This window comes from Budorcas taxicolor, chromosome 11 (genome assembly GCF_023091745.1).
Source record: "Budorcas taxicolor isolate Tak-1 chromosome 11, Takin1.1, whole genome shotgun sequence".
In the NCBI taxonomy this organism is placed as follows: domain Eukaryota; kingdom Metazoa; phylum Chordata; class Mammalia; order Artiodactyla; family Bovidae; genus Budorcas; species Budorcas taxicolor.
This window is the reverse complement of record NC_068920.1, coordinates 164683009-164710703: the sequence shown is the minus strand read 5'-3', so window position 1 is coordinate 164710703 and position 27695 is coordinate 164683009. Positions and strand designations below refer to the sequence as shown.

Sequence of the window (27695 nt, the reverse complement as noted above, 5' to 3'; positions counted from 1 at the left end):
ATACTTTTATTGTTCCTTAATCGGATAGCACAAAGTTTCCCTCTTTTTTACTTAAAAAATGCACTTTCCACACACTGCTGCCCACAGGAGCATTTCTTTCCCTTTGGAAACCAGAGTTTCCTGAGAGGAGCCCTTCTCCGTGGTTACACTATTTAAGGTAATTTAACGAGAAGAGGGTATTTCCTTTAATGATTATCAACCTTGATCATCTCTACTAGGGCGAACACTGATGTGTGTGTGTTTTTTTCTTTTGAGAAACAAAAACCATCCACTTATTAATCCAAACTACGGCACTGCACTTACAACACCCACGGCATCAACTAAAGAGATAGGTCACCACCTCAAGGGAGCAACAGACGGACACTGCACAATGGAGCTACGGGGTACGGGGTCTGGACGGCGGGGCCCTGCGCCTGTCCACGCACGCTGGCCGCCGCTCTGGGGCACAGACGTGGGCCCACGGGCTTCTCGGAGTCTCGGCTCGGTTCATCTAAGACACAACACACGGTTGAGGACGGCGGTGGTGATGAGATGCAGCTACAGAGCCTATGTCGCCCCTCCATCGCCGAGCACAGCCCGGGCGGGGGTGGGGGGGCGCTTCAATGAGACACGACACTCACGTCCATCGAGCTGACCACGATCTACGGACAAGTCCATGCGATCCTAACAGCAGGTTGTTCTCGGTGAGAGCTGGCCAACAGTCATCGCCTTATATCTTGAGTATATTGACCAGAAAGGGGGACCGGGTGGGGGGACCGGGGAGCCCCGGGGCTGTGGTTCCAGCTGTCAATACGGGGAACGTCAATTCTGTCCACGGCGGGCGCCCTCCGGCTGGAGCTGCAGAAACGTGGGGGCAACGCCTCCCCGCCCCCTCCCCGCCCCCGAGACGCCGGAGCCCACGTTGCTGATGAGTTTTCAGAACGAGCCTTGTTCGTCGCCCCCACGTCACCTCGCAGCTGTCCCACAGGCGCTTCCGGGCGGGTGAGGACGCGGGGCCGCGGCCCCCGGGGGCCGGGGCAGGGACTACAGCTCGTCGGAGCGGATGACGTGGAAGAGGGTGACGTTGTAGAGGACCTGGTGGCCGTTGTTCCAGGCGTACAGGGCGCGGTCCTTGGGGTTGTAGTCCAGCATGGAGATGTGGGAGTACTTGTTCTGGAAGGGGATGTCGATGTACTCGTAGGCGGAAGCGTTGGTCTGGTAGGCGTAGTGGACCTTGGTGCCGCCCGAGTAGCCGTTGGTGACGTACAGCGTGCCGCAGATGATGAAGGCCTCGCCCGCGCTGCGCTTCGGGTAGCTGGTGTTCCAGGTCTGCAGCGCCTGCAGGGACACGGGGTCCAGCCTGCTGATGACGATGTTGCCGGCGTTCTGGTTGGTGGCGTAGACGGCCCACAGCCCGTTCTCGTCCACCATGAGGTCGATGTCCGAGTGGCCGCCCCAGGCGTAGTGGTACATGTTGTTGTAGCCCGCGTAGTCCAGGCTGCGCGTCTTGAGGATCGTCTCCGTCTTCAGGTCGAAGCGGATGATGATGTGGCTCTGGAACTTGTTGAAGTAGATGGAGCCGTTGTACACCACCTGCCCTGTGCCGGACCAGGGGTGTGGGAGGCGGTGGGACGTGAAATTGTCCGTGGTCATGAAGTCCAGCATGGATTTGTACTCGCGGACGAAGCGGTTGTTGTGGTAGCCGTCCATGTACCAGACCTGCGGGGACAGTGGACCCGTCAGTGGTGCTGAAGGAGGGGGACCCCCCACCCCGGGAAGGCACCACCTCCCGGACTGGGGATCTGGAGACTTGGTGCCCCAGGGAGAGAGCAGACGAAATGAGGTCACGCCCCTCCTCCACACCCACAGGGTGCTTCCGCAGGGGCCACCTCCCCATCGGGAAGGGAGCGTCCAGTCTGGGGAAGGACACCATGTGCATGGACGTGGGACACAGCCTGGCTGTGGGCACGGCCGGCAGGCGCCCTCTGCTGTTCCCGCCAGGCGGGTGGTGGCAGAACCCACTAGAGGTCCCCGAGAGCGTCCGTCTGGGCACCCCTGGGCTGTGGGCCCTCTGACTGCTCCCTGCTCTCCCGGGCGAGGGTGCACGGCAGGTGGTCCATCTCGTCTGGGAAGGCTGGCCCCCATCAGCACGGGACATCGCCCTCCACAGGACACTGGGCCGTGGGCACGGCCGCCTGGCCCACATGAGGACGCGTGCCCACAGCGCCAGCCAGTCGGTGAGGCTGATTACTCTTGAGATCACCAGGAAGGGCGACACCGGGCGCCCTGGGGGCACGTGCGTCAGGCCTCTCCTTCCGTGCCGGCCTCACAGCGGGCCGGACTGACTCACCGGCCGGTGGGGGGACGTCATTAGTTTGGCAGAAGGGACGCTGTGTGTACAGTCACGCCCAGTCCCAGGCAAGCGCCTCTCCCTGAGGAACCCGGCTCCCCAGGCTCTGAGCGCAGTCCAACCACGGCAGCAAGCCCAGCGAGGCCCGAGTCAGGGGTACGGAGGAAGAGCCTCCCATGATCGCTTAAACGCCGGTTGACTCGAAAACTGTCTAGACTTTGTACAAAACGCTTTAGTCATTTTCAACCAGTCTGGGAGCAAATTAGAAAGTGATGCAGTTAGTCAGAGGAAAATCTGCCAGGCTAATGCCATTCCCGGTGCATCTGTCTGGCAATAAGACAGCTGCTTTATCCGTCAAGGGCTCCGCTGGCTGCAGGAGAGATTAAGGATGTGGGAGCTTTCAGACGTGGTTTTACACATGCGTTAAAAATTTAAAAAAACAATCAAAATATGCACCCTTGCTCCTGAGACACCCATTCAATGCTTAGAGACAGATGTGCTTTCGTTTTTAACAAGATTCAAATAAACCAAGAGCTGGGTCTCATCTGAGGCTATTCATTGCCTTTGGTCTGTAGGAGCAGCCCTCAGTGCTGCAGGTTAGAGGGGCGCGGGGCTGGGTGGGGGTCAGTGCTGTGGGCTGTGGGTTAGAGGGGGTGCGGGGCTGGGTGGGGGTCAGTGCTGTGGGCTGTGGGTTAGAGGGGGTGCGGGGCTGGGTGGGGGTCAGTGCTGTGGGCTATGGGTTAGAGGGGGTGCGGGGCTGGGTGGGGTCCGTGCTGTAGGCTGTGGGATAGAGGGGGCGCAGGGCGGGGTGGGGGTCAGTGCTGTGGGCTGTGGGTTAGAGGGGCACGCGGGGCGGGGTGGGGTCCGTGCTGTGGGTTAGAGGGGGTGCAGTGCTGGGTGGGGGGTCAGTGCTGTGGGCTGTGGGTTAGAGGGGCACCCGGGGCTGGGTGGGGGTCAGGGAGGGGGCCAGAAGTGCACAGGTGATGGGCGGGCACTCCTCTCACACTGCGCCTCCTCTTGGTTGCCTCCTGGATGGGGAGCTCACTGCTTCTCTCAAGACTGAGCTCAAGGGACAGCCCCTCTGCACCTTCTCCTGAGCCCCCGTCACAGCTCTTTGAATATGCTCCCTTCTCTGCTGCCCCCATGAGCGGTGCAGGACTTGGTTGGGTTCATGCGTCCCTGGACCTCCATCCTGTGGGCAGAGCTGGGTGAAGTCGGCATCCAAGTTTTAAGGACTTTTAAACTATAAAGAAAGCTGAGTGCCAAAGAATTGATGCTTTTGAGCTGTGGTGCTGGAGAAGACTCTTGAGAGTCCCTTGGACTGCAAGGAGATCCAACTGGTCCATCCTAAAGGAGATCAGTCCTGGGTGTTCATTGGAAGGACTGGTGCTGAAGGTGAAACTCCAATACTTTGGCCACCTGATGGGAAGAACTGACTTGTTTGAAAAGACCCTGATGCTGGGAAAGATTGAGGGCGGAAGAAGGGGACGACAGACGATGAGATGGTTGGATGGCATCACCGACTCAATGGACATGAGTCTGAGTGAACTCCAGGAGATGGTGATGGACAGGGAGGCCTGGTGTGCTGCAGTCCATGGGGTCACAAAGAGTCGGACAGGACTGAGGACTGAGCTGACTGAACAGCCCTTTCCTCCGATCAGCTGGCCCAGCACTGGGCGGCGGCAGTGGAGGGCGGGAGGGCGAGCGAGCACAGGCGCCAGACGTTTGCCAGCCAGCTCTCAGCCTGGAGGCCGAAGCCACCGTGAGCCCCTCTGTGCAGAAAGAGAAGCTCATCACAGCCCCCAAAGGCCCTGATGGCAGCAGGCGCCCCCCTCCAGTCCTCTGCGTTCACTGCGGTCTCACCTCAGACGCCTTGTCCTTCTCCACCCGTCCTGCGTCCCTGCCTGTCCCGCCCCCTCTGGGATGCTGCCCAGAACTGCTGAGGCCTGGAACCAGCATCCTCCACCTGGCTGTGGCCCCTGGGAGCTTTCACACCCGGAACAACCACACAGACCTTGGGGGTGGAGCCGGGCACGGGCTGGTTACAGCCTCCAGGTGATTCTAACATTTGGCAGGGTCCCCGAGACCACCCCTCCCAAACGCCCAGTATGGAGAGGCCCAGAGGGGAGGGTCTCACCCAGGGTCAGTGGTCAGTCCACCACACCCGCTGCCCGCCTTCGCTGGGCCACTTCCTCCCAGACCCCGGAGGCCACCCTCTGACGTGCCCATGCGACCCCACAAATCAGGTCCCGTTTGCAGGCTCCGATGCGGGTAGACAGCGACCTTCCACCAGCTTGCTCCCAGGTGTGACCACAGCGCCCACAGGGTGAACCATCACCGCCCGGTAGGACGGCTCAGGCTGGCCTGGGGGCTGAGAGCCTCCAGTTCTCCGGGCACTGGTGACCTCAGGGCCACCCTCCACACAGGCGGAAGCTCCCTGTGTGCGCTGTTTTGCAGGAAGGACAGCGGGGCCCGGGCTGAGGAGGCAAGAGCTGAGGGCACACGGGGGTGAGCAGCCAGGGCAACCCCAGGCAGGGGGCACCCATGGCGGGACTGCCAGCAGAAGAGAGGTCCTGGGCGAGTGGGGGGAGGACCCCCTGCAGGTCTGAGGCCCGCGTGCCCCCCCCAGAAGCACCCCCACCCACAAGGGCCTTCTCATCAGAAAAAACAAAGCAACCTGCGGGTTATTCCCTGGTAAAGACCACGCCTAGAGCAGAGATGCCACACCTAGAGAGGAGGTGGCGACCAGCCCACATAAAAGATGCTTACTCCTTGGAAGGAAAGCTATGACCAACCTAGACAGCACATTAAAAACCAGAGTCGTCACTTTGCCTGGGAAGGTCCGTCTAATCAAAGCTATGGCTTTTCCAGTAGTCATGTATGGATATGAGAGTTGGGCCATAAAGAAAGCTGAACGCTGAATAATTGATGCTTTTGAACTGTAGTTCTAGAGAAGACTCTGGAGAGTCCCTTGGTTCTGCAAGGAGATCAAACCAGTCCATCCTAAAGGAAATCAACATTGAGTATTCATTGGAAGGACTGATACTGAAAGAGAAGCTCCAAATACTTTGGCCACCTGATGTGAAGAGCTGACTCATTGGAAAAGACTCTGATGCTGGGAAAGATTGAAGGCGGGAAGAGAAGGGGTTGACAGAGGACGCGATGGTTGGATGGCATCACCGACTCAATGGACATGAATTTGAGCAAGCTCCGGGAGCTGGTGAAGGACAGGGAAGCCTGGCGTGCTGCAGTCCATGGGGTCACAAAGAGTCGGACACGACTGAGTGACCGAACAACAACTCTTTTAGTTTTGGTACTTAATTCCCAGCAGACTAGTTGGTGTATAATTGTTTCGGTAATTAATGATAAGCAGAATATCTTTTGACATGTTAAACTGTTTTGAATTATTTCTACAACATTAACTTTTCAAGTAATTGTTTTGTTTCCGTATCTTAATTTTAAATATTTTGAGATCAAGAATGATGTCTATTTTCTTTCAGTTTCACTGATTGTGATTAACAAATTGACAACTTATATATATTCCTAAAATGTATAAAGGTAGTATTCAGATGGAAGGCAAGAGATCACATGAAAAGTTTATAGGATGATTCTAACCTATTTGCATTTTTCTTTACATTTAGAACCACAGAAAATTAAAGGTCATGAAACGTACTGCCTGTGACCATAGCTGAAAAAATAAAAAGAAGTATACGGGCCGGTCACTGCTGAGAAAATGGCTGCTTCTGGGCTGGGTGGAGGACCTCGGGAGCCCGGCATCCGACTGGCGCTTAGCACACGCGCTAACCTGCTTCTAACAGCTCAGCACAAAGGCAGGGGGACAGGAAAGCCCCCTCGAGGGCTCCTGGACAGGGGTCCCAAGGCAATTCCCCCCCCCCACTGTCAGCCGCAGTCCCTCTTATCTCACCCCTGTGGCCTGCACTGAAGCTGACATTGATCTGTTTTTTGGAGCGAGTCACTGGTCTCCTGTGTGTGTGTGTGTGTGTGTGTGTGTGTGTGATCAAAATCAGACAGAGAAGGAAAAGGTCAAAACACAACACAGCAGTGTCCTCCGGGTCACTGGCCAGGCCTGGGGACGCATCGCTGTGAGCTGGCGGCTGTGCTGAACTTACGGCTTGAGGCAGGGCTGCCAACTGCCCAGCATCACGGAGGGGCCCCAGGGCGCCCTGCCAGGAGCCGGTGCCCTCCCCAAGGAGCCGGCTCCCACCAAGGCCTCTTCCCGCCTTCCCGCCTGCCCTCCGTCCATCACCAGGGCCCCCTTCCTGGAGGGTAATCAAAGTCATCAAGCAGAAAAGAGATATCTAATTTCCAAAAGCCTCCCTCACTACACTGATGGCTTTGTGAACCGATGTCTTCATGATAAGGGGGCTTCTAGGAGCCCGGATACTTGGTACCTGAGACAAGATAATTTGACAAGTGCTCACTACAAAAAAGCCAACTTATGGGAAAAGATCTTGATTGCTGGGAAAGATTGAAGGCAGGAGGAGAAGGGGATGACAGAGGGTGAGACGGCTGGGTGGCATCACTGTCTCGATGGACATGAATTTGAACAAACTCCGGGAGACAGTGGAGGACAGAGAAGCCTGGCCTGCTGCAGTCCATGGGGTTGAAAGAGTCAGACACCACTGAGCAACGGAACACCACCGCACAAAATAAAACTGACATTGACCTGGGGACCAAGAGGAGCAACACCTGTGGTGTCAGTTGGGGTAGAATCCTCCAGACTGGGGTTCGTCCTCTGCAGCACCAAAGGCATTGGTTCTGGCTCACGGATCCCAATAGGTCTGCTGGGTCACAGGGTGTGTGTGACCCAGCAGGAGGTGGGGAGAGGGCATTGGAGGGGAGGGTGAGTTGGGAGACAGCCTGAACCTCAGAGGTTAATAAACGGTTGATAAAATCACTAACCAGCCTTTTTTGAGACCTTGGGCAGCTCACGTGAGGCTTCTGGCCCTGGTTTTCCCATCAGCATAGGGGAGACAGATGATCTCTGGCTGGAGGGCAGCTGCGGGACTCAGCGAGGCCGGGGAAACCACTGCTTCCTCTCGTATTCCAACATGTGCACACGACGCGCTCTGCCGGCCCCTGGCACACAGGGCCCGCCCTCGGGGTCCGCCGCCATCACCTTGTTTTCACGTCGGCATTACTGATATTTCCACCCACGTCTGTGACAAGGGCACACTCCTAACCGAATTCAGAACCAAGGCGGCATTTTCAGGCAGGCGGGGGAGGGGCAGAGGATGAAATTGAAGGATAGGGTAACATTCGGCCAATTAAACCGTTCACTGGTGATTGACTGGTAATTCATTGGCCAATTAAGCTGTTAGAAAACGTCCAAGCACCAGCTCCCTGTCACGACTCAGAAAATAAAATGAAAACGAACATCGCCCCCAGAATCCCGACTCGGTCGTTTCCCAGGTTTGCAGCCTGTAGCCGGCCCCGCCCCCCCAGAGCCCCGCGCCTTTGCCCCCAGGGATGAGGTGTGGGAAGGGGCTGCTGGGGAGGTGGTGGGGAAGGTGGAGGTTGTTGCATAGAGAAGATGTACAGGCCGCTAGGAACCCGGAAATGGTCCCTCAGGCGTCTCCCCCAGAAGGAGGACTCTGCCAGAGGCACCGTGCAGATTCCAGACTGAAACAGAAGCCGGCATGCCCTCTAAAGGGGCGGGGCCGTACAGAATCTAAAGGGGCGGGGCCGGGGAGGTGTAGCGTCTAAAGGGGCGGGGCCGGGGAGGTGCAGCATCTAAAGGGGCGGGGCCGGGGAGGTGCAGCGTCTAAAGGGGGCGGGGCCGGGGAGGTGCAGCGTCTAAAGGGGCGGGGCCTGAAAGGTACAGCGTCTAAAGGGGCGGGGCCTGAAAGGTACAGCGTCTAAAGGGGCGGGGCCGGGGAGGTGCAGCGTCTAAAGGGGCGGGACCTGGAAAGTATAGCGTCTAAAGGGGCGGGGCCTGGAAGGTACAGCATCTAAAGGGGCGGGGCCTGGAAGGTACAGCATCTACAGGGGGCGGGGCCTGGGCGGTACAGGGTCTAAAGGGGGCGGGGTCTGGGAGGTACAGGGTCTAAAGGGGCGGGGCCGGGGAGGTATAGGGTCTAAAGGGGCGGGGCCGGGGAGGTACAAAGATCGAGTCTCAAGATTCCTTCCCTTTAAAAATCCTCCAGACCAAGCTTAGAGGAGCTCACATTTCTAACCTCCTTTCTCAGTCTGCCTGCGAAGACTTGAGTTTTTTTTAAGTGCTTCCTTTCTAAACGTCTTGTAGGCAAGGGGCTAGATAAGAAAGGCCCCGGGCTGCTGGATGGTTCACTCTGGGTGTCAGCGGTTAGGCTGGTGGGCCACCAAAGGACAGGGAAGCCACAGCGCCTCCCCTGCCCAGAGAACCAGAGCCCGGGACGTGCGGGAACTCCCTGCGGTGGAAGGCTCCCCCACGCTGCGGTTAGGGTCGCCGTCCGGGCTGAGCCAGCCCTCTGCTCCCCACACCCCGAAGGGACTCCAAACACAGAACTCGGCTGCCCCCTCCCCGCACCCCCGCATCCCCATCAAGACAAATGTGGCGCTTGCTCGCCTCTCTGCTTTTATGAGGTTTTTACCCAGGGGGAACATTCTAGAAAAAAAAGAGCAGGCTTTTTTCCTAAATCAAAAGAGGACATGAGTTTCTATCAGCCATGAAAGGAATGGCAAATGAAACACAAATGAGGAGTCATTAAAACAAGAAGGCCCGACCACGCTCTTCTCGAGGGGAGTGGGGGCAGGGCTGAGGCTGTGGGAGGTTTCAGCCCAGAGGGCCCCCCTCGGCTCCCAGGGGCACAGCCGTGGGACCCCACGCTGTGGGGTCGCAGGCCTCCCCACCCCACACTGTCCCTGCCACGGTCATCCTCACATAAGACCCGCCCTGCAGTCTTTGACTCGGGGTTAGCACAGGGCCCTCAGCAAGGGACCCGGGCCGCTCCCCCAAGCCCCTGGAACCCCCGCCCCCTTACTAAGGAGCACCAAACTTCATTCATCCACAGACTCCACAGACCCAGGCCCGACGGAGGAGTCACTTACCCTGTTATCACCTTCTGGGGCCAGGGGGTCGGTCATCCAGGAACCAAACCTGGAGCCGGAGGTCTTGACGGTCACAGGGTCACTTATGCCAGTCAGCTTGCCACACGCTGGAAGAGAGGGCCCGGTGCAGGAGGGTGAGTGCCTCGCCCGACCCCCACACCACCCCGCCCTCGGCTGTGACCAGGCGCGCCGGCCCTGCTCTTCCTGGGACAACCCCAGCCCCAAAGGGCAGAGAGCAACTGAGGCCAGGGCGGGTGGGGAGAGGGGGGCGCAGCCCTCCAGATCTCGGGCAGGGGTGGGATGCCAGAACTACATCTCTGGGGTGGGGGTGGGGGCTGGCCTTGCTCAGGCGCCGTCTTCTCCTCCGGGAAGTGGGGGCAGCAGCAGCTGCACCTCCCAAGGCTGTTGGAGAAAGTCTACCTGAGCCCGAGTGCCAAAAGGAAGGTGCCGGACAGTCAGAACCAGACCGGGAGAAGGCTGGCTGCTCCTTCCCGCTGGAGGGCCTGCGAGCTTCCCCACAGGGTGACGGCTCCTTACTGCCTGGAGGAGGCGCCCAGGGCCAGGGGGCTGGAGTGTGGAGACACTGACATGACACACGGGGGTGACTGCGCCCTGGGCATGCCCTCAGCGCCCTCCGGTCACACAGATGGAGGCTGGAGGCTGACCGACCGGCTGGGATGTCCTCGGGGTCACCCTGCCGCTCGGGCAGGGCTGAGCTGAAAGCCCGCACTCCTAGGCATCCAGCAGAAATCCCCCTCCTGCCCCCTGGACGCCAACCTGCGCACATGGCCCTGAAGTCTTCAGGAAAAAGTGAACTCAGCTGGCTCACAAGGACAGAAGGTTTCTGAGCCACCGAAGCCCAGGGGCCCCTGGGCGCAGGCACGTGGGGCCCTTGCCACCTGCAATGGCCTCCTTTTCCTCCAGGCCTGGCCTGCATGAGGCCCACTCAGCTACACTGCCGCCGTATTAGCAGTCGCACAGGTCAGTCTGCCAAGCTCAGAGAACACCCGCGTGTTTTCAGAAGATCGCCTGTGACTTAACCCGGGGGACTGTGGTGTAGCTGGGAGTCGTCCCACCAGGCGAGGTGGGCCCAGCCTCGGGAGCTGGGGGAAGCCCACGCCCACCACTGCAGTGTCTGGGGGGCCTCCCACTTTCTCCCTAAAATAAAGCGGGGTGAGTACATCCATAAACATCACTGAACGAGACTGGAGAGATGGGCCCCCCCACCGCCAACATCCCGTCTCGGTGTCCTGACAGCTTGCATCCGGGCGCTGCAGAGGCTCTGGGCAGGGATCAGGGGCCGACTGCAAGCAGAAGAAATGCAGCTTTACCCCCAAATTCCGTCAAGTCACGCGGCCCTGCTCCCCAGGCTGCTGCCTCTGGCCCAGATTTGAGAAAGAAACTCAACTATTTTTACTTGTCCATCTCTTCCCAGGATCTGTTTCGCCTGTTCCCCTTTCAGGAGTAATTCTGAATTTGCCTTTTTAAATACTGTCCCCTCAGGGCCCTGGCCCTCGCTGGCCTGGCAGGGAGGTGAGTCTGCAGACAGGCCGAGGTCACTGCAGAGAGCAAGTCAGCCCAGCCCTATCCACACCCCCATCTGTGGAGGACAGACGGACGTTACATCCAGTTTAGCCTGCGTCTACAGCGCCCAGAAGTGAGGAGAAAGTAAGTGGGTCCTTGGAAGTCTCGAGAGAGAGTGCGCTCTTCCCTGAGAGCCGCAAAGGTCTGGAGTCCTCCCCACTGCTGAGCCGGGACAGTGGTCCCATCGGCCCCTGGAAGGAGAAGTCTCAAGGCACTATGACCAACCCCAGGGCACCACGGTTCTGCCCCGGGGGGATGCCCGCTGGCACTCATCACAGCACGCCTCCCAGCGAGATGTCCCTCTCACCAATGCTCTGCCCCACCTTCACTGGCCACACCCGGCCTGGGACGCGCTCCCCCAAAGGGGCGCACTCCCCGGAAGGGGACAGACTCCCCCGAAGGGGACGGGCAGCCATCCTCTACAGCACAGAGGGTGAGCACGGCGGGTGGACCCCCAACACAGCCCGTTGCTGGCCCAGTTCTTGGCTCCCCTGCGGCTGTGCCTGGGCCAAGCCCCCAGCGGGACAGTCAGACCACCCCCCTTCTTCCCTGGCCACCTACACTGATGCCGCTGCAGGGCCCACCTCCTTCTGACCGTACCCACCCTGCCTCCCGACCCAGGTGGGGCCCACACACCCCTGGACGTAGACCTGGGCGTCTGGGTCTCACCGGCCCGAGAGGACACCCCGGGATGCCCGTCCCCCACAAGGCTCAGCCTGGAGCTGTCCAAACTGAATGGATGAATGACTGACTCGCCTCTCAGGAGCTGAGAGGGATAACTGCGCGCCTGCCAGAGCCCCCCTCCTCCCCCGGCAGAGGGACCATAAAAGTGGGCCACTTCTGAGTGCGCCCTTCTTATCTGTCAGGAGGACACCCTCCTCAGAGGCGGGCGTGGGATGAGCCCAGAAACCAGCCGTCATGAGTCATGTGCCAGGGAAGGCCGTGGGCACAGGCTCACACTGAGATGGCGGCCAAGTCCAGGCAGGGCTGCCCTAGGTGGTCCCACTGGTCTGGCCCCCCATGGCTGCAGAGAGGGGGAGCCAGCGGTGGGGGGATCCGCGGCGGTGCAAGCCCTGCCCCACCCTGGGTGAGGTCTCCTCTGGCCCCTCGGAGGGAGCCTTACAGTCACGGGGGAGGATGGGCGGAGCAGGGCCCCACCGGCCAGGGGGCCCGCTTGCCCAGCTCCTGGTTACAGGCTGGCTCTGCTCTCCTCCGGGGCTGCAGGCCGCCTGCCCTGCTTGAGTCACGGAGTTATTTTTGGTTCTCCATCCAGACTGGTTCTGCCAAGACCTGGGGAACTGATAGGATCTAAAAAAGCCCCACGGCAGAGCCGAGAGGCCGAGTCTTGGCACATTCAGTTCACGGAAGTGTCCCTCACCTGTCAGGAGCGTTCGGGCTTCGGGCAGGGGGTGGGGGGTTGGGAAGGGGGCAGGCTTGGAAAGCCAGGCAGGGTCAGCAGCTGCATCTCAGAGGAGGCTGGTGCAGGGGCACAGCACCCCCAGATGGGGCCCCTGAGAGCCAGGACGGTCTCGGGGGGGTGCCTGACCCCAGCAGCCCCTCTGCTGAAACCCTCGGCCGCCTGCTCGTCCTAGAAGGACGTCACTTCTGAACATGCGCGTGGTCTCCGAGGGGCGCCTGAGCAGGCCCACGGTGCCGTGCCCACCCAGGAATCGGGCCAGAGGCCAGACTGAGGGGCTGATGGCCGAGCGGCAGGCGGACAGGTCCCCAGACGGCCCATCGGGTCCGTCTCCCGCAGTCCCAGCTTTTATCCCGTGCAGACTGGGAAGAGTGGAGCTGGCAGAGCTGGCCACGCTGGGCCCTCAGACAGACAGGTCCCTGCAGACAGACCACCTGGGCGGGGCCGCCTCCCTGCACATGAGCCCCGAGGGGCCGCCTGTCTCTCCTCCGCACCCAGCAGGGCTGGAGTGCCGGGAGACCTCTCACCACGGGAATCCGGAGCTCCCCTGGAAGGAACCCAGTTGGGGGGGGACACCGGCCTGCATGGACCCCACTGAGGTCACTGCCCTGAGCAGCACTTGAACTTGGGTTCCCTCGTCCTCGCCATTCTAGTCAGTCCCCGGCACAGTGAGACACCCTGAACTCCCCTCTCAAAGCGGCATGTAAATCCTCGTGTGCTCATTTATCCACTGTCCCTGGCTCTGTCCAGGCCCCTGGGGAGGAGGTAAGGGCCCCTCTCTCCGTCTCCTTGACCTTTGACTCAGGACAGATGGTCTGACTGGGGGCAGCCCTGAAATTAGCTAGCTCCTCTCTTATTTTGGGCTTCCCAGGTGGTGCTAGTGGTAAAGAGCCCACCTGCCGATTCAGGAGACGTAAGAAACTCAGGTTCGATCCCTGGGTCGGGAAGATTCCCTGGAGAAGGGCATGGCAGCCCACTCCAGTATTCTTGCCTGGAGAGTCCCCATGGGCAGAGGAGCCTGGCAGGCCACAGCCCAAGGGGTCACAGACAGTTGGACATGACTGAGAGCACACACGCACCTCTTGTCTTACAGACAGGAGAATCCTGGCGCTAACGGGACACGGGGACGAGTGGCGTTCTGTGCTGGATCTCGAGTCTCTGGCTGCAGCTGGTTTAGCCGCTGTGGTGTCTGACTGCAGGCCGTCTGGGGCCGGGGCGGGGGTGGGTGGGTGGGTATGCGGTGAAAGCTTGGGGGCAGGGCTGCCAGGCAGTCCTGCCTGGGAACCAAATGACTCCTGAGAGACGCTGAGCCCAGGGTCCAGTTCCCGAAATCAGAGTTTCAGATTCAAGTTCTGGCTGGGCCATTAGGAAAAACACACAATCCCATTGAGAGAAGGATTTAAAAATGGAAACAGAAAACCAATGGGACCAGCAGCCCTGGTCTTTTTTTTTTTTTCCTCCCCTGTGCATGTTCTGGGCTCAGGAATTGTCAGCAACACTGATGTGGAAAGGAGAGACCTAATTAAGAGGACTTTGGGAAACTGCAGGGAGACCCTCATCCCCAGCCTCACAGCACGAGGGTCACCGAGATGCTCTTCACTAGAGCAAGAGGCTTGCAGGCAGAATGAGACCCGGGGCCAAAGGGCGAGGTGGAGGGGGGCAGGGTGTGGCGTGGGCAGGGGGCCGGGGGAGAACTGCTGGCCCCTGAGACGCTGTGCCTCCAGGAGTCCTGCCCACCCAAGATGGCACTGTGTGGGCAGCTGGCTTACTTGTGCTATGCTCACAGGCTGCCTCCCAGCAAGGCAAACAGCCTGCTAACAGGGCACCTACTTGTACCTCAAATAAAGACGAAATGTAGTGGCCACAGGATAGTAGCTGGGGTTTAAGCCGCTGAGCTTGAGTGAAGGCTAGGGTGTGGGTGAGGCTGCAGCTGAACCTACAGCCTGTGGTCTGCCCTCTGCCTGCCTCCCTGCCGGCCGTCTGTCTCATACTCTGTCTACCTGCCGACCACACTATCCCTTACGACCTCCTCACCTGCCCTCGTGTGCTTCCACCATCTCCTCCGTGCCGGGCTCGCTGCACAATCCGTGCCGTGAACTCACACACAGCGACCCCAGGGCACAGGGACTCCTCTGCCTTCGTTGTATAGATGGAGGGGAGGTTGGAACCGGAAGTGGTCAGTGCCCCTGGTTGAGCCACACGGCCACCGAGTGGCACTTCCTGCCTCAGGACGCCAACAGGCGGGGCCCTCGGCTGCTGCCCTCCTGAATCGCCTGCCAAGCGCTGGTTAGAGGCAGATCCCCACCCCCGCCCCCGCTGCCACTGGCTCAGCACGTCCGTCTCCGGGCCAAGGTCTTTCTGAAGAAGGAATTAAGCACAGAAGCGGCTGCACTCCACAGTGGAGAGCCGGGCTCCGGGGGCCTCGTTGTCCTCTCTCCTCACTCCCGAGAGGGCCATTTCAGCGGCCCGAGGGCAGCCACGTGAAAGCCCCAAGATCGCTAGCCTGAAAAATGAATTCAGCCGGCTTCTAAAAATAGGCCGAGTTTGGAGGGGAAGGCCACCCGCCTGGGACAGGCAGCCTTCTCCTGGAAAGGCGCCTAGCGTCTCATCAGCGCTAACTTCTCTCTCTGAATTTCCACCTTACTGCTTGGTCTGTTAATCAGAAAATGTGGAGGGTTAATCTTGGTTTCTCACTGGTCTACGTGGTCTGTCTACCAGGGAATAAAAACAGTGCTGTGCGGAAATGAGTAACAAGAGAGAAGTGCCAGGGAAGTGTCTGGAGGGTCTGGAGAGTGGAATGGGAGCGTAGCGCCTTCACAGGCAGGAGCCAAAGACAGTGCCCGCCAGAGGTCACCACACAGCCCGTAACCACTGAGAAGCCCGACACCCAGCAATACGCCAAACATTCCTGCCGCCTCCTGGACGCTGACACGGGAAGGGCGGGTAGAGACCGTCCAGCCCAGACCCGTCCTGAAACTGTCCCAGGTCACCCGGCCCCGGACACCCCAGGACTTGGGCACCAGGCACCACATGTGAGAAACAGTAGCACAGAATCCCTCACAAGACGCGGACGAGCGCACACACCACAGCGGACTCCTTCCAAGCCTCCAGCATCGCTCACCACCCTCGCTGGGCCTGGGGGACTTTCCTAGGGCACCTAGAACAGCATTAAAAATAACCCAGACATAGGAACCTGTTCACACAAAAGGTTGGCTGACTCTGTCTCCTTGCCCTTTGAACATTTTCTGTCTCCCACCTAATAGCACTTTTTTTTTTTTTTAAAGTACTTGTTCTTTTGGGATGTTTTAAGTTTAAAATAAGGCATTTGTAGTGTGCAGGGGGCGGGGGGTAGGGGATGAAAAGAGAATCAAGTGAAAGCACCAGATAAAACCTAAAGGAAACTCGTGCATAAAGCAGAATTATGCTGTTACTCTAAAAAGTAAACAATAAGAAAATGAACAACCTTTGCGTTAGAAAACAGTGAGTGAGAAGGGCCAGCCAATCTTTCCTAAGAAAACCTAAAATGGAATTGGGATTTAACATGTGCTATTTCAAAATGGACTCCGACGTGGACATGTTAAGATTTGCTAAATTAACCAGAAAGTTGATAAGGTGATGGGTATCCACCACAGACAAGACTCGGAAGGAGCCTCGGGGCCACCGGCTCCCAGCCCCGCCCCCTCCAGGTGCCAGAGGGATTCCCTCGCTTGTTAGGAATGGCGAGCCTTCCACCTCGATGCGATGGAATTTTCTGCATGGTTCGGTTTCTCAGGGAGCTGTGTCAGCCCTCTCCTGAAAGCTGGAGCGGATGAGATGTGCTTCCAGCTCTATGAAACTCATGTCCTAAAAAGCCACCCAACACACAGGGACACAAGCGCGCACACACACTCTCTTCAGATGCTATGGAACATCTGACATCAATTTTCCAGATGTGCAGCTCAGTGGGGCCTGCGAGCTGGCCTCTGCACGGGACTGGACAAGGCCTTAGGACAGGCGCGGCCTACACTCCTCAGCTACCTGTCCAGGCAACCCTACCCAGGAGCCCTAACCCAGCCATCGCTGGGGAAGCCAGGCGGGCGCTGTCCAGTTCAGCACCACTCCCTGAGCCTGAGTGGGCCAGCGGCAGGTGGGCGTGCAGCGCCCCGCCGCAGGGTTCTGGGCCTACCTAGTTTTTGCATGCATGCACGGAGCCTCTCTTCAAGATTGGACACTCTGCTCTGCAGTCATCGTAGTCATAGGCGCCAATTTCCTCTTGCAGCTCGTTAAGCACTGCCGTCAGATTCTGGACCTCCTCCTTAAACTGCAATACCAATTTGGCATCGGCCTTGTACTCCTCCAACACAGGTATCAAAGGCCTAAGTTCATCCATTTTCGCTTTTATCGCCTGCAAGGTTAAATAAGCTGGGTTCAGTGCGATGCGTGCAAAAACTTCTAACACCCTGCCTTGGCCTGGCTTCTCCCTAGGTGAGGGAAAATGTCCACACTCCCACTTTCTTTATGGATTGATTTATTCTGGTCCACAGGAGTTAGAAGAGTATATTAAACAGTCTTCAGAACACCAACATATTTGGGAAAGGTCTTTATTGTCAGTTTAGAATGCAACATCTTAAGGTTACATGCTTTAAGTCACATACACAAAGTATCTCTTTTTTTGTTTGTTTTTGTTTTTTCAAAAAATGCATTGACAAGGGTTCAAACTTTTCATGAAATGCATCTACGGCCACATGCAAAAGAGATCCTGGTTGTGCTCAAGGCTCCTTAGGGGCAGGCGCTAAGTAACGGGAAATAACAGTAAAAATGCAGGCTGCAAAAAAGCTCTCTGGGTCTCTGTCATGGTTACATGGGAGTGGACTGCTTCTTCAGTCTGCAGCATTGAAAAAACTCTTTTAAGTTAGCCCTGCAAGCAAGAAAATGAAAACTGTTGAAGAGCTAGCTTACTAGCCTGCCTGAAACAGACAGCCATTAACAGACAAATATTCTCACAGTCCCTTAAAAAAAATCACGCTTCAACGCTAGAGTCAGTCCAGACAAACTGCTTTCACAGTCATTTAGGTGCCCTCACAGCAACTGCTGCTGCAAGTGTTCAAGGCAGTTAAAGTGTGGTCAGAAGCAAGGCTAGCCTGTCTTCCCCCCGCCGCCCCCCCAGAGCCATAGCATTCAAGATCTGAAGACTAGGAGAGCATGCTTGCAAAGAGGAGCTAGCCCATGATGCTGGGACATCCCTAGAGCAGCCTGAGTCTACCCCCGGGAGAGAGTGCTCGCTGATGAGGAGAGACACAGGCTCTTAAGGGTCAGGCAGGTCAAAACCTCTTTCTGAGATAATTCATGGTGACATGTCAGAAGCAAGGACTGGTCCACCTGAGTCCAGCAAGAGAGACTCCTCAACAGGATCAAGCTGCTATTATTTTATTTACCATATAGATTTATAACTTCATTAGCTTGCCATTCGTCTATATAATGTATGGCTTTTACAAGCGAATTAGTTCTTGCGGCACGCAGGGAGAGCATCAAAGGAAAACATTAGCATAAAAAGGCTGGAAGACCCAGAGCATCAGCAGTTTGCAGTCCAGCGGGGCTGTGTAATTTGACCGTTCATTTACATCTGGGCTTGGTTTCTAATTAACATGCATGTATGCCTTAATTAAGGTGCATATCATTTGTCAATTAATGATTTTGAAGCTGAGTAAACTCTAGGTGTATATATACATATTTGTACATATGTATATATAATTTTAGGTCAAACCAACTCTGGCTCTAACAGGGGAGTTATGTGGAGGAAACAAGAGTAACTGGGAGGTGAGAAAGATGCTGGTGTCTCTCTGCCTTCCCTGCAAATCTACAGCGAGCCTTGTTGCCGCTAAATTAGGTCAGATGTGAAGAAGTGCCCTGAGCGATCCCTGCTCAGAAATGGCTCTAATCAATTAAGCTAATCCTTGGCTAATGTGATTCACCTGCAGCAGCTGTGGGTCGGGAAGGACCAATCATGTCCCTTCCCAGCTAATCTGTGACTTGGCTGGAGAAGCTGGGGCCTGGGGTCCTGGCCTGGGAAGCTAATGGGTGTGAAAACCGCATCTCAACTCTGTCCCTTTCAAGGTGAATTTCCTCCAAACCAGGGCAAGGGTAGGTGGCCTCTCTACTTCCAAGGAAGGCTGCCATTGGCAAGAAAAAGAGCAATCCTTGCTGGGGTCCTCCCTGGGTTCAAACTGCTATTCTGGAGGGAAAGTGGGAGCAGGAGAGGGAATCACAGTCTCAGAGGAGGGGAGGGGGCAAGGAGGAGGGGAGGGGAGATAGGGGAGGGGAGAAAAGGGGGGAGGGGAGAGATGGGGGAGGGAGAGATGGGGGAGGGAGAGATGGGGGAGGAGAGAAAAGGGGGGGAGGTGAGAAAGGGGAGAGGAGAAAAGGGGGGAGGGGAGAGATGGGGGAGGGAGAGATGGGGGAGGGGAGAAAAGGGGAGGGGAGAGATGGGGGAGGGAGAGATGGGGGAGGGAGAGATGGGGGAGGGAGAGATGGGGGAGGGAGAGATGGGGGAGGAGAGAAAAGGGGGGAGGTGAGAAAGGGGAGAGGAGAAAAGGGGGGAGGGGAGAGATGGGGAGGGAGAGATGGGAGGGGAGAGATGGGAGGGGAGAGATGGAGGTAGGGGAGAAAGGGGGAGAGGAGAAAAGGGGGGAGGGGAGAAATGGGGGAGGGGAGAAAGGGGAGGGGAGAGTGGGGAGGGAAGAAAGGGGGGAAGGGAGAGATGGGGAGGGAGAGATGGAGGTAGGGGAGAAAGGGGGAGGGAGAAAGGGGGAGGGGAGAGATGGGGAGGGGAGAAAGGGGGAGGGGAAAAATAGGGGGGGAGGAGGAGAGGTGGAAGAGGGAAGGGGAGAGGGAAGGAAGGAGAGAGGAGGGGGAGGGGGAGGGGGAGGGGAGGGAGAGATGGGGAGGGAGAGGAGGGGAGGGGAGGGGAGGGGAGGGAGGGGGAGGGGGAGGGGGAGGGAGGGGAGGGGAGGGAGGGGAGGGGAGGGGTGGGGGGAGAGATGGGGAGGGGAGGGGAGGGGAGAGAGGGGGAGGGAGAGATGGGGAGGGGAGAGAAGGGGAGGGGAGGGAGGGGAGGGGAGAAAGGGGGAGGGGAGGGGAGGGAGGGGAGGGGAGGGAGGGGAGAAAGGGGGAGGGGGAGGAGGAGGGGAGGGGAGGGGAGGGAGGGGAGGGGAGGGGAGAGAGGGGGAGGGGAGGGAGGGGAGGGAGGGGAGGGAGGGGGAGGGGGAGGGGGGAGGGGAGGGGAGGGGAGGGAGGGGAGGGGTGGGGTGGGGGAGGGGAGGGGAGGGGAGAGAGGGGGGAGGGAGAGATGGGGAGGGGAGGGAGGGGAGGGGAGGGGAGGGGAGAGAGGGGGAGGGAGAGATGGGGAGGGGAGGGAGGGGAGGGGGAGAAAGGGGGAGGGGAGGGAGGGGAGGGGAGGGGAGGGGGAGGGGAGGGAGGGGGAGAGATGGGGGAGGGCAGGGAGGCAGGGGGAGGGCGGCCGCAGGGGCCGCACGGTACCTTGAACTGCCTGGCAGGTGCTGCCTGTGGCTCTCCTCCACCTGCCTGAACTTGGACTCCAGCCCCTTCATCTGGCTCTCCATCTTCTCCACGTACTGCAAGTCTCTCTGGGTCCGCCGGTCCAGGACCTCTATGGACTGTGACATGTTCTGCACCTGCCAAAAGGCAACGAAGAGGTTCAAGCAAGGCGCGTGCGGCGGGTGCCCGAGATGGCACTTGCCAGCGCCGGGAGCCAGAGGCGGCCCGGGCCTGCCTGAACTCGTCTATCAGCAGTATCGGGCTGTTATGAGCAAGAAGCCCGGAACAGAGCAGACACTCTGGTCCACGCTTCCTCTGCCGTCTTCCAGGATGTGTCCTTACAACCAGGGTGCAGGGGTCTCTGGCTCCCTGTTGGTCAAAGCTCCAGGCTTACGGCTTTGGGTGGCTTTTTCCTTCGGGGGGAAAGGCGTCTATTCTGCGGGGGATGAAATCCATCAGGCACAGTCGCCAGCAAACGTGAACAGCAGGCGGGGCTCCTCTGCCTCCAGGCACAGCTCTCCCCCCTGCATCCCACTGGGTGTCCCGCTGAGAGGGCTGAGGGCACAGCGCAGTGCTCGGGAGCGGGGGACGGGCTCCCTGCTCCTGAACCTCACACACCATCCGTCACACCCCACGGTATCATAGGCAGACGACTGCTCTGCAAACATGCACATTCAGAACAGAGTCAGGAGTCAATCACTCAGCAAAGGAAGAATCGCTGTTCCACATCTTTACAGGCAGATCTGAATTGAGTCTAGCCTCAGGATGAAACTTTAATATTCAACAGGGTTCCAGAGAGCTTAAAAGAAAAGCTACTGCCAGAGCATTCTATTTTCAGGAAACTGGCTTGCCCTTCTGCGCCCATGCATTCAGGGTGGCGGGGAGGAGGAAAGCGGCGCACAGTTGCCGTCTGGGTCACTTTCTCAGAACTGAATCCAATCACTAGCGGGAAGATAACTCCATAATCGCAAATCTTCATTTCTGATTTTATTTTTTTTCCTGAATTTGCAGATACCCTCCCTTTTCGGAACAAAATCGTTTGGGGTGTGAGGCTCAGCTTTGCCTGGTCAGTAAAAGAAGTCCCCCCACCAAATAAAAGACCAAGAGGCTTCTCAGTGGGAAGAACTGATGCCGCTCAACTTGGCACTGAAGAATGCCTGGGGCTCTATGGCTTGTTACTTGAGAGTGATACACAAGAATTCGGTTTAAAATTTCAGGTTTATAACGTACAGCACGTAGATGACTATGACGCCCTCTGACCCCTTTCTCTTTAGATGCTTCAGGGGAAACTGAAATATATTTGCTCTACTGCCTCAGGTCTTCCTGTCCCCCATCTCCCCCGACCCCAGTGGTTTGTTCTGTCTCTTTGAGTAACTGTGGACTTCTGAGGAAACTTGTTATTTCCTTTATTCTTCCAGGCCCAGCCCAACTGCCACCTCCTCCAGGGAGGCTTCCTTGATGGGCCAAGCCAGAAGTGGCCACACACCACTTGGAAACACTGTCACCTTGTTGGCACCAGGCCTGCACAGCAGCCACTCACATCCCTGTCTAGGCCACCAGGAGGGAGGTGCAAGGGCCTCGTTCACACCTGTAACCAGCACACAGGGTCCAGCCTCTAAGGCGCGGCCACAGCGGGAGGAAGGAACAGAAACGGCAGCTGCAGTCAAGACCGCTGCTCCCCTCCCTCTCCTGGGTGGACTCTTGAAGCCACAGCAGAACCCACAAGGCTGCTGACTAGACTCTGCTGCGCAGAAATGGCTAGGCCCCTCGCTGGCTTCAGCCTGGCCTTCTCAGGCCACACATAGCCCTCCCGGCTGTTCAAATGCCAGAGAAGGATGCTGTTAACGTATCTGTGTGTGTGTTAGTCGGTCAGTCAAGTCTGACTCTTTGCGACCCCAGGGACTGCAGCCTGCCAGGCTCCTCTGTCCATGGAATTCCCCAGGCAAGAACACTGGAGTGGATTGCCATTCCCTTCTCCAGAGGAACTTCCCGACCCAGGGATGGAACCTGGGTCTCCTACATCACAGGCAGTTCTTTACTGTCTGAGCTACGGGGAAGTCCTGTCTTAATGAATTTAAATGGTTTTAAATCAAATTTTAAATTTGGGAAACACATTTTAAAGATGCCAAGCTATTCATCTGCCTGATAGAGCCCTCCTGCCCGCTGCCAGTCCTTCCCAGGCTGGGCGAGCGCCTCCCTTTCCCTCCAATCAGGCACATGATCCAGCCCCAGGTGGCCGTCAGGCCCCTGGGCCTCAGACCCGCAGTCTGGAGGCCCTCCACTGAGCGCGCCCATCCCTCCGTCGTAGGACGTGTCCCCAGAAGCCAACTGAGGAGCTCAGGGTCACACGGCTGCCAACGGCACAGGGTACCCCTTCCCCATCCCGCCTAAGGTGGCCACAGGGGCTGAGACGGGCAGGGCAGCAGCAACCTGAGGGGCAGACACCCCTGGCCTGGAGGGACCCTGCCCACTAGTGTTAATGGGACATTTCTTGGTTTCAGGCACTGGGCTATGGATCTCATCTGATCTTTACAAAACCCTGGGAGGCAGGCGCTATTTCAAGTCTCATCACAGAGGAGAACAAGGCTCAGAGAAGTTAAGTGACTTGGCAACTGCCGCACAGCAGACAGCCACCAGGCAGGGCCTGGACCGGCTCCAGAGCCCACTCTCTCAAATTCTGGGCCTTGAGCTTCTTCACAGACAACAGAGCCTGAGGCTCTAATGCAGGGGGGTGGGCAGGGGGGCTGCGATCAGGGGACACTGGGGTCAGGCTCCTCCGAGACTGCAGGCCTCAGCAAAGCAGCAGCAAGGCTCCCCTTTTGGAAGATCCTGGGTGGATTTTAACAGGACCCAGTCCCAGGGAGAGAACAGACGCTCAGAAGGAAAGAGGAGGAGGGGTGGGAGGCCCCCCACACACTGAGGACGGCTTTCTGCTTCAGAGCACAGTGCCTGCCAGAACACTGCACCATCGGGCTCTAAATTTTTCAGCAGCTGTGCTGGGCAGACACGGGCAGGAGGCGCCTCTGAGGCCAGGGTTCCCAGCAGGGCTCGAGCGGCCGCCCGCCAGCCCCCACGACCCTCAGAGCTCCACTCCCTCTTCCACAATCATGAATAACTAAAGGCCCAGTTAGGCTCTGGTCTAGTTTGCTGGTAATAAATGTGTGTGAAACCTGTTACATGCATTTTTGTTTAATTCTTTTACCGTGACTTACTGGGGTGGCTGAAGATGGTGGAGCAAAGCGCACGGGGTCTTCGAGGGCAGCCAGCCTCCTGCCCCAGGGCGGGGCGCCGAGGCCCCTCCCCAGCCCCTTCCAGAGGGCAGAGCTCCAGAGGGCAGAGCTCCAGGAAGCCCCCACCCTGCCCTCCTGATTTCCAGAGAGGGCCTGCTTTGCCAGAACCTGTGTGAGGGGCTGTAGATGCGCTGAGCCTGCACTGAACTGGACAGATTGGGCAGGCTGCCGGGCCTCCAGTGCCCCCAAGGAAGGCTCGCCCCCCCAAGGAAGGCCCCCCCCCAAGGAAGGCCCGCCCCCAGGGCAGGCCCCCACACCCCTCAGGGCAGGCCCCCACGCCCCCAGGGCAGGCCCCCGCGCCCCCCAGGGCAGGCCTCCACGCCCTCAGGGCAGGCCCCCGCGCCCCCAGGGCAGGCCCCCGCGCCCCAGGGCAGGCCCCCACGCCCCCAGGGCAGGCCCCCACGCCCCCAGGGCAGGCCCCCGCACCCCTCAGGGCAGGCCCCCGCGCCCCCCAGGGCAGGCCCCCACACCCCTCCTCCACAGCTTGTGCTGCTCAGCTGATGGGGGAGTCACGGCTTTCCTGGGGTGTGTGGTGTATGTGTGTGTATAAGTGAGCACTCGTATGTGATGTGTGTATGATGTGTGTATACGTGTGTGTCTCTGAGGTGCACGTGTGTGTGTTTACATGTGACGTGTGTGGTGTGTGTGTGTCCTTGTGAGGTGTGCATGTGACCGTGTGTATACGTATGTGTGTATGTGTGTGGGGTATGTGCATATGAGTGTTTGTGTGTGTATGTGTACAGCCGCATGTGGTGTCCGTGTATCTGTGTGTACAGCTGCATGTGGTGTCCGTGTGTGTGTGTGTGAAGCTGCATGTGGTGTCCGTGTATCTGTGTGTGTACAGCTGCGTGTGGTATCCGTGTGTATCTGTGTGTACAGCTGCATGTGGTGTCCGTGTGTCTGTGTGAAGCTGCATGTGGTGTCCGTGTATCTGTGTGTGTACAGCTGCGTGTGGTATCCGTGTGTGTGTGTGTACAGCTGCATCTGGTGTCCGTGTGTGTGTGAAGCTGCATGTGGTGTCCGTGTATCTGTGTGTGTACAGCTGCGTGTGGTATCCGTGTGTGTGTGTGTAGAGCTGCATGTGGTGTCTGTGTGTATCTGTGTGTACAGCTGCGTGTAGTGTTCGTGTGTGTGTGTAGAGCTGCATGTGGTGTCCGTGTGTGTGTGAAGCTGCATGTGGTGTCCGTGTATCTGTGTGTGTGAAGCTGCATGTAGTGTCCATGTGTATGTGTGTGTACAGCTGCGTGTAGTGTTCGTGTGTATTTGTGTGTACAGCTGCGTGTGGTATCCATGTGTGTGTGCAGCCGCATGTGGTGTCCGTGTGTGCCTGTGTGCAGTTGTACACGTATGTATATGTGTGCTGTATGCGTTTGGTGAGCGAGGGGTCCCGAGGCGCCACACGCCGTCTCTCTGGGGAGGGTGGTGATGGAGCAGAAGGGCGGTCCTCTGCCCCCGCCCCCAGGAGCTCCCGGGAAACCTGGCACTCAGGTTCTGACCCCAGGACTCCCATGTGGACTGTCCTGGGAGGCAGGATGGCCGTGATCCAGGGCACCGGCCTCCGTGGGGGGCAGGGGGCGCCGGGGCGGGCTCACAGCTGGCACCCCTGCTCGCCGGCTGTCTACCTTGGGGTAGTCAGCCCACCACCCTGCACCCAGATTCCACGTCTTGAAATGGGGAAACGGTGAAGCTCTCACCAGCTTCACCCGGCTCTTGTGAGGAGCAGCCGAAACAGCAGGTCAGACCTGCACGTGCTGCTCCCAGGCGGGTCACAAAGGCGGTGATTTAACCCGCTTTTGCAGCAGGAGGTGTCCACAGGAGTGACCACCTCCTGGCCATCTCTCAGTCCAACCACCCAGAAGCAGGGAAAAGCCCCCCACCGCGGCCCTGCTCCCAGGAGCACGGGAGTGCTCCAGGTGTGGCTCGGGGACAGCTCTGGCCCTCTGGACCCCAGGCTGTGGGCGTGAGCCCCAGATGGTGGTGTGGGAGAGAGGCCCGCACACCCCCTCGCTCCGCCCGTGTGGCTCTGGGCGGAGATACGCCCCCGACTCGGGGCAGCCCGGGGGAGTCTCCTCCATCCCTCCCTCCCTCCATTTCGTCCATTCACCAATATTCCCAGCGGGCCGTGCGGGGGGAGAGCCAGGCCTGGGAGCTGGGAGGCACTCTGCAGGCTTGCCACGCCTTGCTGCCAGCGCGGGGGCACACGCAGACACAGACACACACAGAGCCACGCGCCCCACAGACTCACCTTCTCCAGTAGCTGCCTCAGCTGTTTCGTGCGGGCATCCCGTGAGCACATGGTCTGCTGGGGGGCGACCACTGTGCAAATACACCTGCCCTCACTGTCCTGGGCAGAGCTGTACACCTGCCAGCTCTCCTCAGGGTTGGTGGGCAGCACCTGGGGGGCAGGGGGCGAGGGAGAGGGAGGGAGAGAAAGTGAGACCAGAGAACATCGCGCCGGGCATGACCGTCCACGCCCAGCCCCCCCGGGAAAGGGCAGAAAAAAAGCGGTCCAAAGACAGCTGCTGACCGTAGGGGGGGGGGAGCGCGCGGGGCGGGGAGCAACCCAGACGGTCTTCCATCAGGATCCCCAGGGCTGGAAGGGAGTCTAACAGGCACGGCTCTTTCAAACATATTTTTTAATTCAAGGGATTTTTAAACTTAGGGGATGTTTGGAGTTTTGGCGTTTGACCCAGCTGACAGGTTCGGTGGAAGGGAGGGGTGAGCAGAGGCTGCGAGCTGGGTGAGGAGCGAGGCAGGGAAGCAAGGGAAGCAAGCGGCTGGTTGAGTCACAGCCGCACGTAATTCAGAAATAAGATCTCCTCCCGTAAGGCCAGCAGGGGCGGCTGGCGCAGTCGCGCTCGGCTGCTCCCCGAAGCTGGAGAGGAACAGCCAGGATCCAGCTGCCTGTTAGCTGGGAGCTGGGATGACCCCAGGCCCCAGCCGTGTCCGCCGCCCAGCTGGCGAAGGCCCCCGAGGGGATGCTGGGCTTCCACCCCACGCAGGCTGCCGCCCACGAGCCATCGCCAAGTTGCTGGTGACACGCTGTGCAGGGGTCACACCCAGCCTCAGCCCCGAGGTGCGCCCCAGCACCCTCACAACCCCCGAGCTGCACGCGGCCGCTGACACGCGGACATAGCTGGTGTCACCTCGCAGCCCAGCTCAGGGGGTCCCGACTGCCAGGTACCCGGGGCGGACACTACCGTCTGAAAACTCACCCCTGAGCACAGATCCTGCGGCCTGCCGGGTGGCCGCAGGTCACCTCCCTGCTATTTTTAGCGTGGGGATGGGGAGAAGTTGGGTGGACGGAGTCCAGGGTACAAACATTGCCATTTCATTCATTTCCAGCCCCAGGGGCACAGGACCTCGGGGCAGGAACAAAGTCATCAGGAAGGAGACGGCTGCATGCAGGCCTCAGAAGGGCAGATGAGGTGAACGGGTGCCGGCGTCAGAAGGGGTCACCGGGAGACCCCCTCAGAGCACGGCGCCCTTCACTGCCCAAGGAACGGAGCGGGAGAGGAGCGCGTGTCCTTCACCTCTCCTTTCCGCCGAGAGAGCCGGCCTGGGGCGCGCCCTCTCCTCCGCCCGCCCCGCTCCCGCCACCACCGGAGTCCGCCGAGCCCAGGGGCGGCCCGCCGCTCGCCCCCTCCCCCAGGGCACCGAGAAGGGACGAGAAGCGCCTGGGGAGGCCGGGCGGGAGGGGACGCGGAGGGCGAGGTGCGAGTCCCGCGGCCGCGCTCCCCCCACGCCCGGGCCCCGACCGGCCCCTTCGCACCCTCCGCCGCGGGGACCCGGGGACCTCCGCCTGGGCTGGGGAGAAAGGCGCCTCGGGACTCCGAGAGCTGGCGCTCCTAGCCCGCCCGCCCGCCGCCCGGGCCCCACTCCGCCGGTCCAGTCCGGCTTTTGCCAAGTGGGGCGGGCTCAGCTCCGAGCCTAGACTGGACCCGGCAGGACGGGGGCCACCGCGTCTCCCCCTGACTTGCTGAGTGACCTTGGACAAGTCCTCAAGACCCCTGCCTCAGTTTCCAAACCTTGTCAGCAAGGGACGTATTAGTTGAATGCGGACTCCCAGCCTCTTGAGTCCCTGGCAGGCTCCCGGGAGGCCCCCGCGAGGGGACCGGACCGAGGCGGGAAGCGCCACACAGAGGGGCCCGCGACCGGCAGAGTGGCCGAGGCTGCGGGCGCGGGGGGCAGGGTCGCCACCGCGGCGCGCGGGAGCCGCGCGGGCCCCGCGCGTGCCCTCGCCCCTGCGCCCTGCTCCCCGCGCGGCGCCCGCTCGCCCGGGGCTGCGGAGCGGGAGGGAGCGGGGAGGAGGCCCGGCAGGGCGGGCGGCGGGCGCACTTACGCCGGTGCTGCGATCGAGCGTCCCGCCGCTGGCCGCCGAGAGCTTGGTGGTGTTGAGGCCCACCAGCGAGGGCAGCGTCTGGGACATCCAGTTGGTGATCATAGCCATGGTGCTGAGCACAACCCCGATCTTGAGCAGCGGCACCGACAT

At 59.3% G+C, this 27695-nt stretch overlaps 1 protein-coding gene across 1 annotated transcript; it reads right to left on the bottom strand.

Moving 5' to 3' along the window:
- OLFM1 (olfactomedin 1) lies at positions 1-27695 on the bottom strand. Its single transcript, XM_052648536.1, is given in 8 exon segments — positions 1-1698; positions 9380-9486; positions 16546-16605; positions 16608-16764; positions 19896-19912; positions 19915-20050; positions 25449-25598; positions 27546-27695. Coding segments are annotated over 8 exon segments (1452 nt in total). The 3' UTR covers positions 1-1023.